At 34.8% G+C, this 17,116-nt stretch overlaps 2 protein-coding genes and 1 non-coding gene across 3 annotated transcripts; all 3 read left to right on the top strand.

Annotated features, from left to right (window-relative positions):
• On the top strand, window positions 1,217–2,506 carry LOC18607566 (actin-depolymerizing factor 5). Its single transcript, XM_007041810.2, has 3 exons — window positions 1,217–1,322; window positions 1,416–1,675; window positions 2,149–2,506. Exons 1-3 carry the CDS (start codon window positions 1,302–1,304, stop codon window positions 2,297–2,299), a joined length of 432 nt encoding a protein of 143 aa, XP_007041872.2. The 5' UTR covers window positions 1,217–1,301; the 3' UTR covers window positions 2,300–2,506.
• TRNAT-AGU lies at window positions 5,889–5,962 on the top strand. The gene has a single exon. It is a non-coding gene; the product is annotated as a tRNA-Thr (tRNA).
• LOC18607565 (subtilisin-like protease SBT1.6) lies at window positions 8,115–10,876 on the top strand. Its single transcript, XM_007041809.2, has one exon. It carries the CDS (start codon window positions 8,185–8,187, stop codon window positions 10,507–10,509), a length of 2,325 nt encoding a protein of 774 aa, XP_007041871.2. The 5' UTR covers window positions 8,115–8,184; the 3' UTR covers window positions 10,510–10,876.

Genomic DNA, 17,116 nt, shown 5'->3' with positions numbered 1-17,116 from the left:
TTCATACGTTGAACTGGTACTTATACACCCCCTTTTTACAGTTTGATGATTGATAAATGTTGCATCAACTTGCTCTTTTGCAGCCCACAGATTTGTTTTATGTATGTTACTCGTGCCATTGTCAGATATGTATATTTGTTCATAGATTATGGTAAACTTAACTAATTGCACACTCCATTGAAACTTGGAGAGGTATTTTTAATCTATTTTTGTCTTTGGGGTTTTAGTTCCCAACAATTCAATAGCGGTGATTAATTTACATGGGTCAACAGTGAGCTTGTTTTTGCCATATGGCAGTGGTTAATTAATGTAGGAACAGGACATGGGGTAAATTTGAACCAAAGGTACAGTTTTGTTTCCAAGTTTTGGAAGAAGCTGAAATGACAAAAAACTGGTCATGTTGTTTGGAAAGCAAGGAAAAATCATTACAATGGAATAAGCCTAAATGAGACTTATTGGATGGTTTAAGTTATTAATTACACATTAATCATGTGAGAAACAAAAATTTAAGGTACACCTTAATCACTCTCATCTTATCTTGTCGTCTTTATTATGAAAGTAAAACTAAAAATATATATAGATAAGATATTCGATGTTATTGAAATATTAGTTAAGTAGGGCCATAACCCTCTTTATTCATTGATGAAGAAAGATGGTTCAAAATTTATGGCTGATGAGTTTAATGGGTTGGGATGTTCTATATATATACTTTCTTGATGGACCTCACACCTCATTAGCTAAATAATTCCATCTCCTGTTTTGATAATCATTGAATTTTCTTTTCAATATTTTAGTACTGTCTCCATGAACTCTTTTCTTGTCTAACCAAATTATTGACCTTTTTCATTTGATTAAATAATTACTTACGGCATTTATATAATACTAAATTGCTAAGTATTATTATCGAGTTCGTATTTTTAATTTTTATTTTTACGTTTGAATTTATATAAATATAAATATCGAATTTTCGTTCGAATTTAAATTTTTTAATAATTTAACCGTATTTATTTATATATGTCGTTATTATATAATAAGATGAATTATTACATATCTTAATTGGATAATATTAATAAGTTACAGTAAAAAAACCAGAAGGGCAATTTGGCCATCCAAAACAAAGATGTTTGCAATACAGAGCATATCTAGTACACATTGAGTTGTAATTATTAATGAACTTTAATGGCATTTCCAAACTTATTTCTTTATATAAAGCCCATTGCCACACTCAATTTTCATCACCTTCAGTTTCAAGTTTCAGCAACCCAAAAAAGAACTGGGCTCACCCCAGCAATTCAACAACAATGGCAATGGCTTTCAAGATGGTACATCCCAATTTTATTTTTTATTTTAATTTCTTTTTTTTTTAATCTTTGATTATACATAATTCAGTGTGTATTTGGGTGTACGAACAACAGGCTACGACCGGGATGTGGGTCACCGATGAGTGCAAGAACTCATTCATGGAGATGAAATGGAAGAAAGTGCACAGATACATAGTGTTCAAAATCGATGAGAAATCAAGGCTGGTGACCGTTGATAAGGTCGGCGGGCCCGGCGAAAGCTACGATGATCTGGCTGCATCGTTGCCTACCGACGATTGTCGATATGCAGTGTTCGATTTCGATTTCGTCACCGTTGATAATTGCCGGAAAAGCAAGATCTTCTTCATTGCATGGTCCGTCTTCTTTTATACTTCGCTCAGTACCACTTTACTATTCTTAAAAATGATGTCTACTACATTAATTGACCATTTCGTCCTTTTCTAAGATGGGAACTTCATTTATATATATAAGATATATATATTTATAATAATAATAATTAGTGTATAATTTCCTCTACTGGGTTAATAATAGGCAAATAATTGAGATTAATTATATATTTTTTTGGGGTGGGGAGGGCAGGGATCAATAATTGTACATTTCATGAATTGGAATCTAAGCATCTCTATGCTTTAGGAATATATTTTATGTCTAATATTAATATAGTGATTTGGTAGCTTAGTCTATATGCAAGTGAGGTTGATCACCAAACTTTTGCTAATCCAAGAACAAATTTGCATGACAGCCACTGGATTGGATTGGATTGAATTGAATCAGATGTTCCAGAGATAATAAAATTCATGGTTGATGTTGCATTTTTTGGTTTTAGGTCCCCAACAGCATCAAGAATTAGAGCCAAAATGCTGTACGCAACATCCAAAGATGGGCTGCGGAGAGTGCTAGATGGCATCCACTATGAAGTTCAAGCAACAGACCCAACTGAGATGGGGATTGATGTGATTAAGGACAAAGCCAACTAGCAAAGTGCTTAGGGTTTTTCAGATTAAAAAAAATCATGTCTATGAGCATCTTACTTTTTATTTAATAACTCCAACAAGATGTGCTTTCTTTTCTTCTTGTTTTTACTTCTTTTGCTAGATTTTTAGCACTAATGTAAGTTAATCTTCTAATTTGTAATAATATTTTGATGTTCCATGTGTGCTAATTTGAGGACAAAGCACCTATCAGTTCCACCTTTTTTTTTTTTATCATAAAAAGGTAAAAAAAAAAATGATGGGTTTTCTTCCCCTTTTCACTTTCACTAATGGGAATACTAAGCTAGGCTGTAAGAATCGCTTGTTGGGCAATCAAGTCCTAGGTTGGGCTGATCCCCTTTAGCAAAATTTGTTCATTTATGGGGGTAATCATCCTTTTGTGAACTCTGTGTCATCTTACTTTTCCATCTTTGACCTTTTCTTTTCAATTATAAAATGCAATGCTTCCCTGCAAGATTTGCTAAATATTAGAAAATGGGATTCCAGAAATGTAAGAAACATCAACTTTTGTGCTGATAGGTAACCCTCAGTGCAGTAATTGTGAGCATGCTATTCCGTCCAAAAGGGGGAAAAAAAAAAAGGCGATTAAAGCAGTCTGGTGCTAAAAGAAAGATGGCAGTGACATGAGAAAATGAAATGATTTTAGGTACCATTGTGAGTTTTTATCTTCCTTTTTTTTTCTCTGGTTTTTAGTAGACCCCAAATTGCCCTGCTCATGACACCCAAACCATAATGGAATGAATTGGTGACTGGTCCTTATCTGAATATGATTTCAAGTCTCCCCTGACTAGGAAACTAAAGAATTTAACTCAGATTGGCAAAATATCCAAAGTAGAATAAGTTGTTTATAGTAGCAGCTTTCACTGGACTTGAATCTATCTATAATAAGTAATGCCGGATAACTGTATTTTTTTATTCTTAAACATGAAGAGTCAATCCACACAAGAGCAGTGAATTAATCGTTAGAAATCAAGTCATATGTTCTTCATTCACAATTGGAGAGTTCCCAGTTAAAAGAAGCATGAAGAATCCATTGTTGATGGGCAGTAGGTTTGCTGAAATAGCCCAATCCAAAAACCAAAAATGGGAAAACAAGAACATAAACATGACTTCAACCCTCCTTAGAATCAAATCAGCGTTTAGTCCATTTGATTTCTGAGCTTGCAGCAACAGTCCAAAGAACTAGATGCTATAAATAGAACAGTGACTGAGAAGATGGCAGAACAGAAAACATCCTGCATCTTACAAACAAAGAGATAGGTTAAGAAATCTGTGAGGAAGGAAATCGAAGCCATGGGCCACAATTAGCACACGAAATCATGGTTGGGCACCTAACTCCTAGAGAACATTGTTCATACCTGGTGTTTTCATTCTGATCTCCTGTTCGTTTTACCTTTTTGTCTTATCAAACTCATGAGCTAGCAGTTAGGTAACCCTTGATTTTTGGCAACTAATCATGGATAAAGTTTGTGAATTCAATGATAAGAGCGTCTTTTGCCCCTTGCTTTTATCTCAATTGTACTAATCATTCTCTTCTTTCATTGAGGAGCAGATGCTTGTCATCGATATTGCTTTAAATGAGAGAACGATTTTTAGGGGTGATTCTTTTGTTACCCTATGCTCTTTTTTAAGCTTATGTTGCCACAATTATACTTAATTATTATAGCGATAATGATTCTGAGAATTTATAGGTGAGGGCTTCTAAGAGTGTTGACATTTTAAAAAATGAAAATGATGACTAAGACGTGATGCAGATGATAAACATGTTCAACTTCATTGGAAACCAATGCTGGCAGTGAAGCTAATTCTATTCACATCGTGGAGCAAGATGGATGCATTTTCCTTTTTGCCACGAATCAGCTGAGAAACTGCCATTGCTCTCTCAGAAAACAAAGCTTAATTGTCGTTCCAGGCTAGAACCAGGCCCAGTAACAAACCAAACCAAATTGGAAGCTATGCAACATATTGGGCCTTAAGGACCGGACCAGCTAGCTAAACTTGCCTGTGGATACTATCCAGAATCCAGGGACTTTAATCTCAAGTATAGCTAGAAAATATGAATTATGCTGAATAGCAAATTAAAATCATGAAATTGGCACCATTATTGATATCAACATAAGTTACCAACTTGTGAAGGGAAAACCCTTTTCTTTTCCTGGCTTGTAACAGGCAAAACTTGAATTGCCACCCGACAAAAGCGTTTACTGTTGCTATCATAATTATTCAGACTTTACAGTAATATGGTACTGAATCGATCTTTTCAACACATGATTTACTCAACATCAACATGAAAATATAAACAAGACAAATCCATCTAAGTTGCTCAGCCGATAAGGTGGACTGATGTTGTATGGATCTTTTTCAGAACTGTGACTTGCTCAAGCTGCATTAACTAGAAACCTTAGCTTCCAACTATACAACTAGAAAACCCTTTTTACTATAGAGATATATAACTGCCAAAAAAGAATTACTGGCAACATGAAAAAGAGCAATGTCTTCCTTTTTTTCTTTATGTGTGTGTCTGGCATCCACAACTCCAAATCCAATTATTTATGACTTTGAGCAATTGAGCATGTGAAGCAGTGAAGTGTAATCCATTGAAACAGTGTGTCTCAAGGGGCCCAAAGAGGGTGTAACATGGAGCTTCAACCTTAGCCCAGTTTTCAGGTCTCCCATCTCTGGTACTTCTGCTCGCATGTGATCTGCCACAGCCTGAACGGACATCCCAACAAACAAATGCCCACTTTTCAGCATCAGCAGACAACACCTTTAGCTTATGTATCTCCCATTTTCCTTTTTTGGGCTAAATATTTCGATAAAGTTTCTGTTGAAGTAAATTTTGATAAAGTTTGTACTAAGGAAATAAGGTGTTATCTTTGGGTTTTTATGTGGGAAGATAAAGAATTGAAGTTATCCTTGATATTGTGTTTGGACAGGTAAAAATAAATAAAAATTTTCCTTGATTTTTGTTGGAAAACAAAACTTAAAAAATTTACACACCAAACTCACAAAAACACCAAAACTTGTTGAGAAACAAAAAAAAAAAATAGAAAAGACCAGAAATTTTCCATTCCTCCCTTTTCTTTTCTTTCTACTAATATAAGTGTTGACAATGTCAATGTTAAGCCTTTTGGTAATTATAATGAGCTATAGTCACGGGGTTTTGTTCCAATAAATCGTGCAACTTTAGCCACGTCTGCCTGCAGCCCCCTTGGTGACTAAGTTAGCCTCGATCCTCCCGTGTATAGGAAACGGATCACGCTAGTGCAACAAAAGTGCATACTCATAATCAGTATAAAAAGATAAAAATAACTGAGAAAAGGGAACTAAAGACAGCAAAGAGAGAGTTTATTAAGTTAGTATTCAGAGAAAGAGAGAGTTTATTAAGTGAATTCATGTGAAAGGTCAGAGTTGTGTGCCTCTGACTCATCAACAATGACCATGCGGGCCTGGATAACTAGTGTACGCTGCGTCCCACTCCGTGCGCCACTTTGCCTACGTTGTGACACTCCTGTGCTCTAGCTCGCGCTTTTTTACACGTCGTGACATGAAACAAGATGGGCATGACAGGCAAGCTCTCGTAGCTCAGTTGGTTAGAGCACCCGTTTAGTAAGCGGGAGGTCTTGAGTTCGACTCTCAACGAGAGCAATTGTTGAGATATTTTCTTTTGAAATTTTTTCCATCTTAAACCTACTTAGTCAGATGCTGAGTCAGCAACCCAGTGGCCAACAACAAACACTTCATACAGCTCAAAAGGTCAGATTATGTCCGCTCAAAGCCGGAGCTGAAGGGACCCACTTCATTGATGATCAAAATGATCACATGTCCGCCACGCGACAAACTTTCACGCACTGTGTATCCAATCTATGCCGTCCATTTCGACGAATCGGGTGGGTCAGTCAAATGATGGCTTTGCATCCTTTATGTTCGATATCAGCCGTTGGATATTTGCCAATATTGCCAATCCATCTACCTACATTGCCTAAAACAGAAGCTCTCATTTGATCTTGTCTGTGGCCTTCCTGTCATGTATGTTCCCCTACTTTTGGTTTAAAAACGTAAGTCACGTACATTTAATTCGATGCTTTTTCTTCTTTTGCTCTCTTTGAAAAGAAATTAGATGCCCTCCACGCGCGCCCACCGCCCACGAACCCAACAATTGGTCATCAAGATTCTTTTTCCAGCTAAATAGTAGTCAATAGCTTTAAATACCCTTTGGAAATATGTATTTAGAGCTTTAAAAAGCAAATAGGCATTGTAATTCTTAAGTATGGACTTCGGTATTAAATATGCTAGTAATTATATGCACCTTTAATTAAAGAGTTAAGTTTAAGTAATTTCAATCCTATTTGCTTTTGACATAAAAAAGATAAAAATTTTATTTATGTATCAATGTCGATAATGAATTTGAGTAATTACACAATTAATTAATTTTAATAGAATTATACTTTTAGTTTTTGTACTTTATAAAAAATGTGAATTTAGTTATTATATAATAATTTGTTTAAATTGAATCATTTTATTTTTTAAATTTGTCAACATCAATCTAACTTTTAATATTGTCAAAATTTCACTATTAAATGCATTGACATGACATTTGATCAAATTAATATATTATTTAATTATATTAATGTGATGTTGATTATAAATTAACATGACATTGACGATATTGATATGATATTAATTGAACTAATAACATATTTATTCTTGATGTAATGTTATACTCGTACCTCTTATATCTTATATCATCAATGTTAGTGTAAAATTTTCATTAATTTCTTTTTTTTTTACAAAGTTTTGTTAAGTACCCAATCAAAATTAATTTCTTCTTTAAAATCCAATACATTTAGTTGAATATTACTCGAAAATTTCTATATCATCTTTTACATGTGCTATTGATCAAATAACATGAAAAAGAGAAAAAAAATGAAATGCAACATCCTTTTTTAGCCATACCCCTAGTTCGATTCTTGAAACTGTATTCATTCCCGAAGTGACACTTAATTCCACGTTAGCCATGTAAGTTAAAGAGTTGATATTTTGCATGAAAGTTCTTCTTCCAACAGTCCAAATCAGTTTGGTATGCCTCTCATAAAATGTGTATAAACAAAAATGCAGTGATCAAACGGAAGGATCTGCCTCATCCAACTTACGTGACTCTCCGACACTTCCATGTCCTAAAACCAAAATGGTGACACCTGTCCCCAACATTATCACTTAAACCCATATATTACCGAGAAAATCACGGGACCAAAAGATTTTTTTCTCGATGTTTACAGTTTAACTACCAGTTTAGTTCGTTACTGTTGTTAAACACATTAAGAAGGTTTGTTAAAGGCGCGTGGGTCTATATCTTTGACGTTTGTTTTTCGGGTAGGGAATGAAAAGCCTGTTTCTTTTGCACTTTTTTTAATTTGCAGGCAGTTGGGGAATTATTAGATTCTTATGCTAATATTATCCATCAGATCAGAATACCTCGTGCAGGGTCTGCTTATCATCTGAGAAGTCATGACCCCCCACTAATCCAACGGCTATCATTAAACACCATGTGCCATAATCGGCGAAGAGTTATTTTGTTAGATTATGATACCACAATCCCTGACCTAACCCCATTCCTTCCCTAGATGTCATAGACGGGGACTCGCACCATTCCCACAACCATCGCTTTTAGTTGCTTAAACTTTAAAATCTCACTGATTTTAAAATGGTCAAAACGGAGTCGTTTCTGGTTGATTTATTGGACTCGAGGATTAATTAATGTTCTGAGATTAGAGAAAATAAAGACAATAATAATCAATAACCTCTTATATCATCTCTGTCGGTAAGCGAACACTCACTCACTTCACTCTTTCACTGCGCTCTTGCTTCCAATGGCTAATTTTCTCTCCAGTTTTCTTCCTTTACTGTTCCTTCTTTTCATTTCCTCTGATTTTCCGAAATCATTTTCCTCTTATCAAACTGTTAAAACCTTCATCTTCCGTGTAGACTCTGAATCGAAGCCGTCCATTTTCCCCACTCATTATCACTGGTACACTTCCGAGTTCGCGGAACCAACGCGAATCCTTCATGTGTACGACACCGTTTTCCACGGCTTCTCAGCCGTTGTAACTGAAACCCACGCCGCTTCACTCAGTAACCACCCTTCAGTCCTTGCTGTTTTTGAAGACCGCCGCCGGGAGCTTCACACGACTCGCTCCCCTCAGTTCCTCGGGCTAAGAAACCAACACGGACTTTGGTCCGACTCAGACTACGGATCCGATGTCATAATAGGAGTATTCGACACCGGAATCTGGCCCGAACGACGTAGCTTCTCAGACACGAATCTTGGACCGATTCCGGCTCGGTGGAAAGGAGTTTGCCAAACCGGAGCCAAATTCGTTGCTAAAAACTGCAACCGTAAATTAATTGGAGCGAGATTCTTCTCTAAAGGTCATGAAGCGGCTGCGGGACTGGGTGGTCCGATCGCAGGAATCAACGAAACGATCGAATTCATGTCGCCGAGAGATGCTGATGGTCACGGGACTCACACGGCCTCAACCGCCGCCGGAAGACACTCATTCCGCGCCAGCATGGAAGGTTACGCTGCCGGGATCGCGAAAGGCGTGGCGCCGAAAGCCAGACTGGCGGTTTACAAGGTTTGTTGGAAGAATTCAGGTTGTTTCGATTCCGACATTTTAGCCGCTTTCGATGGAGCCGTTAATGATGGCGTCGATGTTATTTCGATTTCGATCGGGGGCGGAGACGGAATCTCTTCTCCTTACTATCTCGACCCGATAGCAATCGGAGCATACGGTGCGGTCTCGCGAGGGGTATTTGTGTCATCTTCGGCTGGAAACGATGGGCCTAATCTAATGTCGGTTACCAACCTTGCTCCTTGGTTGGTTACTGTTGGAGCGGGAACAATCGACCGGAACTTCCCTGCTGACGTCATCCTTGGTGATGGGAGGAGGTTAAACGGCGTCTCGTTGTACTCCGGTGAGCAGTTGAAAGGCAAGATGTATCCGTTGGTTTATCCTGGTAAATCAGGGGTACTCTCGGCTTCTCTATGTATGGAGAATTCGCTTGATCCTAGCGTTGTTAAGGGAAAGATCGTAATTTGTGATCGTGGGAGTAGTCCGAGGGTGGCCAAAGGTTTGGTTGTGCAGAAAGCTGGAGGAGTCGGCATGATTCTTGCTAATGGGGTTTCAAATGGTGAAGGATTGGTGGGCGATGCTCATATTTTGCCCGCTTGTGCTCTTGGGTCAGATGAAGGGGATGCGGTCAAATCATATGTTTCATCATCAGCAAATCCGACGGCTACCATTGATTTTAAGGGCACTGTCATTGGTATCAAGCCCGCGCCTGTTGTGGCTTCGTTTACCGGGAGAGGACCCAATGGGTTGAACCCTGAAATTCTCAAGCCGGATTTGATTGCTCCGGGGGTTAACATTTTGGCTGCTTGGACTGATGCTGTTGGACCAACAGGGTTAGACTCTGATCAACGGAAAACAGAGTTTAATATTCTATCAGGAACCTCGATGGCTTGTCCTCATGTTAGTGGTGCAGCGGCTTTGCTTAAGTCTGCACACCCTGATTGGAGCCCAGCGGCAATTCGATCCGCTATGATGACTACTGCGAGTATAACTGATAACAAGAATCAGCCTATGATTGATGAGGCAACTGGGAAGCAGTCGACTCCTTATGATTTTGGTGCTGGGCATCTTAATCTTGATCGCGCAATGGATCCAGGACTTATTTATGATATTACTAACAATGATTATGAAAACTTCTTGTGTGCTATTGGTTATAATCCGAAGTTAGTACAAGTAGTTACGCGATCGCCGGCGGTTTGTCCAATGAAGAAGCCGTTGCCTGAGAATCTTAACTACCCTTCGATCGCTGCATTATTTTCAACCACATCAAGGGGTCCAACAAGTAAGACTTTTATTAGGACGGTGACCAATGTGGGTCAGGCAAATGCGGTTTATGTAGCGAAGATAGAGGCACCGAAAGGGGTGAGAGTGACCGTGAAGCCGGTGGAGTTGGTGTTCACGCCAGCGGTGAAGAAGAGGAGCTTTTTCGTGACCATAACGGCGGATAGCAAGCATCTGGTGGTGGATGATTCAGGAGCTGTGTTTGGATCACTGTCTTGGACAGATGGGAATAAGCATGTGGTGAGGAGCCCAATCGTGGTCACACAACTCGATCCCTTGTAAAAACTACTGGTAACTTTGGGATTCGATCAATGTAGGTTTTGATCGATGAAAAGAGTTTGGTAGACTTTGGTAGGTGGGACTTACGATATTTAATCAGGGGAGAAATCAGTATAAGGTAGCATGAGTGTAGAACTTGCTACGCATAGTGAAGCACTCTTGTGCCTTTTTGTGTGTTTCGTTTCTTCTTCGGCGGGGTAGAAATTAGGGAGGCCTTTCAAACTCCGGATTTGAGGGTGGCTAAGTGTGACTTCTTTCCCTTGTTTTCTCTTTCTTAATCTTGTGTATTTATAAACTTGAGAAGTTTATCTATATACAGAATAGTGCTAAGAAATTATCAGACAATGAAATCTCCATCTTTGCCGGGCAATGATAGACCTTAACCTTCCTGTCTAATATGCTAATAATAATATTACTGTTCATTGTCCCATCAAAATGAGGTTAACTGGACTGATTAATCTTGCTTTGTCGACGAGACAATCTGCCGGATCAATAAAGCCACTCCATCGCCTATGCCGCTGGTAAGAAAGTCAAGAAATGCGATTGCCTTAAATTTCAAGCAGTACCCCCCACAATTTGAGCTTTCAGTGAACTGCATGATCGTCATCCTCGCAGTAAAACATGGCAGTGTCACTATTTCTTTTCCAAGGTGTTGGCCCTTGGTTGGTGATTTCACCCGATAACTAACAATTGCTGTTTGAATTTTGTAAGCCCTGCTGACTTTTCTTCTTTTTCGCCCATGGCTAGGAGTCATGCTCAGTGAAAATCTAGCTGTAAGTTGTTTCATTCACTCCGCTGATTGGGGAGGCAAGATTGTCCCATTTCACTACACAATAATTTCTCCTGATAAATTATCTATCTGAGGAACATAATCTGATAAGAGAACAAACATTACTGATATAGAAAGAACATTACTAGATTATATTTTTATTGGTATCTCTAACGGATAGTGTAATAATATAAGTTTTGGTATTAGAGTATTCATGGGCTTGAATCTAAATATTCCCATTGGTATAAATGTTTTACATTTTTCAGTCGTGAATTACTATTACTAAAGAATTGCATGTGCTTTTGCCTCTAAAAGTTCCCATTAACATAAAGAAGATAAACTAGCCGTTCGGAATCTTGATTTTGTCTCGATTGAAGCAGCACCCTGCTTTTTTTCTTTTACCAATAAAAAACAAATATTGTCTTCCACTAACGGCAAACGGCATTCTTCCTTCGAAACTCAACAAATTGTCACCGTTTCTTTCCTGGAGTTTCTTGAGTAAGCATCGGACACTTTTGGTCAATGTGAACCAACCGGCAACCGCCCCTTAATTTCTATTCAAACAAGAAAAAGAAAAAAAGATGAATGAAAGCCTAAAGAGATAAAGGAAATTAAAGATGAAAACAAGTAACCCTTTTCCTCTTTTGCGAGAACACAGTTTCTATCATTGAGTTTCTTTTGGCGTTGTGCTTGGGGCACCCGGCAGGGCCATTTGGGCCTCCTTGATTCACATGGAATAGAATTACACCCCATCACATTTCCATGATCTTTGCTTTCAATCTAATTTTCTGTCAGCTAGCCGCATATGTACCCCAACTTTATCCTTAAAATTGATAGAGGAGAGGGTCCAATATGAGCAACTTTTAATTTCTTTGTATGATCAGGCAGAGGATGGTGGGCTATAATCTTCATGGTGGAAGGCGACATTTCGAGTGCACTAAAAAGAAACAAAGATGGTGGGTCGAGCACATTAAATTTGCACTCACCAAGTCACTATTCTGCCATGTTTGTGACCTCTTGGGTCGGCCTATACCATGAAATAATGTCTATGGAGTACTTGATTTATGCGGGGCAAAATTGCAGGTGCTGTATACTCGCTCCAATTAATTGCCGGGGACATCTTTTTCCTTTTTCTTTTCCTATTGCTGGGATAGCAAGGCAGAAAAGCCATGGATTGGGGCAACTTCCAAACTCTTGTTTGGCAAGGGGAAGAGAGACCCTACACAAATTTGGACTGAAGTTCCATGCTAAAAACAAAGAATTTGTGAGCAAGGGATTTGCTTGCAAGTCACTTTTTAAGTATTCGATTTAGTAATCACATTGAGAAGGGTGAATTTCAGCTGATTGAGGCACAATAATTCAAAATCTTCTTTAACAATTAACTTGAGTCTATACTTTATAGAATTAACTGGCCGAAATTAAAACCAAAACAAAAAGGAACAAAGATTTTCGTGTAGTATTATTGAAGATCAAAGAGATTGGAAGCCCATGAAAAGTAGGATTCTTACTTTTGACATGATCTTACCTACTACAACCTGCTAAAAAGTGTGGTTGTGAGGAGGTTATTTTATTGTATCCTCAAGTTTTTAAAACCCTTGCAAATCCTTGGCTATACAGCATTTTTGGACTTACTCGAATTTCAACATATTCGGATTGAGCCTGCATTGGAAGTGGATGCCACTCACATAGAAGTGATCGCATTATTCTTTCAACTAAAACAAAAATGATTCCCTACCCTTTGTTCCTTCAAACATAATAATTTTATAGCCTGTGTATCAAGTTCATTAGAAACAATTTGGCAACTCAAAAAATTGTGCCAACATATGCCTCCTTTGCAGGGTTTTGGGCTAACAGGACCTGAGTTGGAATGAAGAATAGCTGCTATATGTCGACGAGAAGCAGAGCTGATAGAAGGGTGATGGAAAAAGTAGTAGACAGAATAGAAAGAGTAATGGTAGCGTAACTCCCTCGTATGTAAAAAACTCGACCGAGCTCTAGGAACTTGAAGAACAAGATACTAGCGGCCCAGACGTAGTTCTAATTGGCTGCAAGAGAATCTGATATCCTCATGCTTGAAATCCTTGCCAAAAATATAAGTAGCAATGTCAGCAGAAAAGGAGATGGTTTACCCCATTATATATAAGACATGTAGCATTAATGAGAAGATTCAACAAGTTACGAGGGAGAAGTTGGAAAAGCTCTGGAACACTCCAGAACTCCAGACATGGGAGATTCGTATGGATGAGGTTGCTGGGTGTTTAAGATTTTGGTGTCAAGTGCGCCTGGCATTTGAGGGGAATGTGAAGGCATGTGAAACTAAGGCATCTTCACAATTTAATAAACATAAAAGAGATTTAACAAGGAATAAAAATCCTCTACCAAATAATGAAAATTTTCTTTATATTTGAAAGTAATTAATACACATTTAAAATAAATTTATGGTTTTGCAGCAGCTGGTAAAGTGCCATATTTCTAATTCTTCTCGACTTTGGTTTTTACCACATCCATGATTATGTTAAAGATAATCTGTAGTTTTATAGTTTTTTAATTTTGTTGTTAAGATTAGTAGTTTTGTAATCTTTTAATCTTATATATAGGTGGGTCACTCGATCTTATATAGTCTTTTGATCTGATAATAATAATAATAACTAGCACATCAATTCTGTGAAAAACCTAAAATTTCCTCACAAAAATATAAAATGACAATCGCACGTGTCACGATTTAAGTAGACTTTGTCTGCTAGAATCATATAATGTAAGATAATAAACTCTATATACCATGATAAAAATGCTAAAGAGGATGATTCTTATTAAGAAAAAGGGTCAATTAAAATGTATATATACATAAGTATGTGGCTAATGAAGTAATAAGAGAGAAAATATTACTTAATTAAGGAACTAATAATGAACTAACTAACATTCAAAAACAGAAAAGTAAAATGTAAAACATTTAAACCAGGTAGTAAGTACAAGTGAAACGGTGCACTCCATCGCTTCTTTATTTTTCTTGTTTCATGAAATGGAGCGTACTGCACTTTCAAGCTTCTTAAACTAAATTTAGTTAATATGCACCTTCAACTATTTGTACTATATGCTATATCTATATTAACTAATAATTATTATTTAAGATAGATAAAAAAACATTATAACTTTATGTTCAATATATAATTATTATTTATATATACAAAGGATATTAAATCAAATAATTACTAGTTGTCTAAGATTTTGGTTTTAGGGGATCGACATTTGACTTTAAATGAAAATTTAAATGCACGTAAAATCAACGTATCTCCGCAATTTAATAACCATATGTACAATAGAGATTTAACTAAGGGTAAAAATCCTTTAAAATGTAATGAAAATTTATTTGAACTTGTATTAATAATTCTAGAATTCTTACCCATTATGATTTATATGTTTTTCTTTTTTAAATTTAATGAAAACAGTGCATTAAATGTAATATGCCTCATTTATTATCGATAATTACATTTTTATTATGCTGATATTAAAATATTCTAAAAGATAGTAATGAAAAATTTACTTAATTTCCTTTATAGTCTTAATATCTCAAATAATTATTATGGACACTTGGCAAATTAGCTCTTCAGTTGATTGCAAAGTATCCTTGATTTAGGATAATTTGAGGTCTTATTTAGTAGATTAAAGAAATTTGAGAAATTAAATAAGTGGATTATGTTTCACTTTAGGGTGTTGAGTTTAAATATTAGTTATTTGGTTTAAGGGTAAAAGTTTGGGTTGAAGAGAAAAAATCAATAGATTTTGGTTTAAACATTGTTTGGTAGTTTGGTTATTTTAATTTTATTATATATTATATATATTAATATTTATCTAAAATATTTATAAATATTAATAGAAGTTTTGATTTGATAAAAATAAAATATTTTTATTTATTATTCTTTAAATTGTTATTTTCAATATATTTTTAATAAATATTAATAAAATTTATAAAATTAAATTTTAGACTCATCTAATAAGTTAGAAATATATACAACTATGGTTAGGTTTAAAGAATAAAAAGAATTGTTAAGATTTGAAATTGTGATATGCCCATCGATTTAGCAAAAATTTGTTTTATAGCAACTACCTACATTATAAAAAAATATTTTTTAAACATGAAATTAAAGAGTTATTGTTTTTGTAACTTTGATAGGTGAATTAAATGTAGGTTAAAGACTATCACATCGCATGATGTCAATGAATGTAATTAATAGTTTATTTTTATAATATTATTAAAGCAAACTTTTCTTATTTGACCTACTAGATTTAAGAGTTCGTAACTAAATTTATTTTAAATTAAAGGCTAAAGTTGAAATTATTTACTTGTCATACTAAGAGAATGTGATTTTATAAATAATTAGTATAAATATATAATTATAGATATATAATAATCTATTTATATAAATAATTAGTATAATTATTTATGTTTATATGCATAAATTATGCACGAAACACGTAGAAATTATGTACGAATTTAAAACTTTTATTAATATATTTTAACTTTAAAAAGAATTTTAATTTAGTAAGTTATAATTTAAAGAGATTTTATACAAATTACAAAGAAGTTAATGGTTATACTGGGGACTATTGGGGTTATAGCTTTTTTTGAAGAAAATAGAAGGTATAATGGCTATGATATCTTAGTAGTGGCAAGCTTAAATTTGATTGTTTAAATTGTGATTAACTTAAACTGCTATTGCATGCATGACTCAACTAAGGATTTGTAGTTTTTTTATTTTTTCACGTATCTTTATGAGTAGGTCTTTTAATTTTATTGTTGTATTGTTAACTAATGATGTGATTATTATAATCCTATATATGAATGTCTTTTTATTTATTTATTTAGTTTAAGAAAGTTATGAAAAAGTATTTAAAATTATGTATTTCACTCTGAATTAATGATTATATGTTTTCAGTTTTTGTTTCCTTATTTGACCTACTAGATTTAAGAGTTCGCGACTAAATTTATTTTAAATTAAAGTATAAAGTTGAAGATTATTTACTTGTCATATTAAGAGGATGTGATTTTATAAATATTTAGTATAAATAAATAATTATAGCTATATAATAATTTATTTATATAAATAATTAGTATAATTATTTATATTTACATGCATAAATTATGCACGAAAGTTAGAATTTGAAGATATTTTGTACAAATAACAAAGGAGTTAATGGTGATACTAGGGACTATTGGGGTTATAGCTTTTTTTAAAAAAAATAGAAGGTATAATGGCTATAGTATTTTAGCAGTTTTAGGCTTAAATTTGATTGTTTAGATTGTGGTTAACTTCGACTGTTATCGCAAGCATGACTCAAATAAGGATTTGTAGTTATTTTATTTTTTCATGTATCTTTGTGAGTATGTCTTTTTATTTTATTGATGTATTATTAACTAATGGTGTGATTATTATTATCTTATATACAAATATCTTTTTATTTATTTATTTAGTTTAAAATTCTGTATTTCACTCTAAATTAATGATCATATTCTTTTAGTTTTTGTTTCTTTATTTGACCTACTAGATTTAAGATTTTGCGATCAAATTTATTTTAAATTAAAGTTTAAAGTTGAAGATTATTTACTTGTCATATTAAGAGGATGTGATTTTATAAATAATTAGTATAAATAAATAATTATAGATATATAATAATTTATTTATATAAATAATTAGTATAATTATTTATATTTACATGCATAAATTATGCATGAAACACGTACAAATTTTGCACGAATTTAGAACTTCTACTAATATATTTTAACTTTAAAAAGAATTTTAATTTAGTAAGTTAGAATTTAAAGAGATTTTGTATAAATTACAA

The sequence above is a fragment of the Theobroma cacao genome, chromosome 2 (genome assembly GCF_000208745.1).
Source record: "Theobroma cacao cultivar B97-61/B2 chromosome 2, Criollo_cocoa_genome_V2, whole genome shotgun sequence".
In the NCBI taxonomy this organism is placed as follows: Eukaryota; Viridiplantae; Streptophyta; class Magnoliopsida; order Malvales; family Malvaceae; genus Theobroma; species Theobroma cacao.
This window is presented reverse-complemented; position numbering and strand designations above follow the sequence as displayed.

Bases quoted from the DNA above. Each gene is read 5' to 3' on its own strand.
- LOC18607566 (XM_007041810.2), top strand. From the start codon at position 1,302: ATGGCAATGGCTTTCAAGATG. The intron at 1,323-1,415 runs GTACATCCCAAT...TACGAACAACAG, and splicing joins TGGCAATGGCTTTCAAGATG to GCTACGACCGGGATGTGGGT. The intron at 1,676-2,148 runs GTCCGTCTTCTT...TTTTGGTTTTAG, and splicing joins AAGATCTTCTTCATTGCATG to GTCCCCAACAGCATCAAGAA.
- LOC18607565 (XM_007041809.2), top strand. From the start codon at position 8,185: ATGGCTAATTTTCTCTCCAGTTTTCTTCCTTTACTGTTCCTTCTTTTC.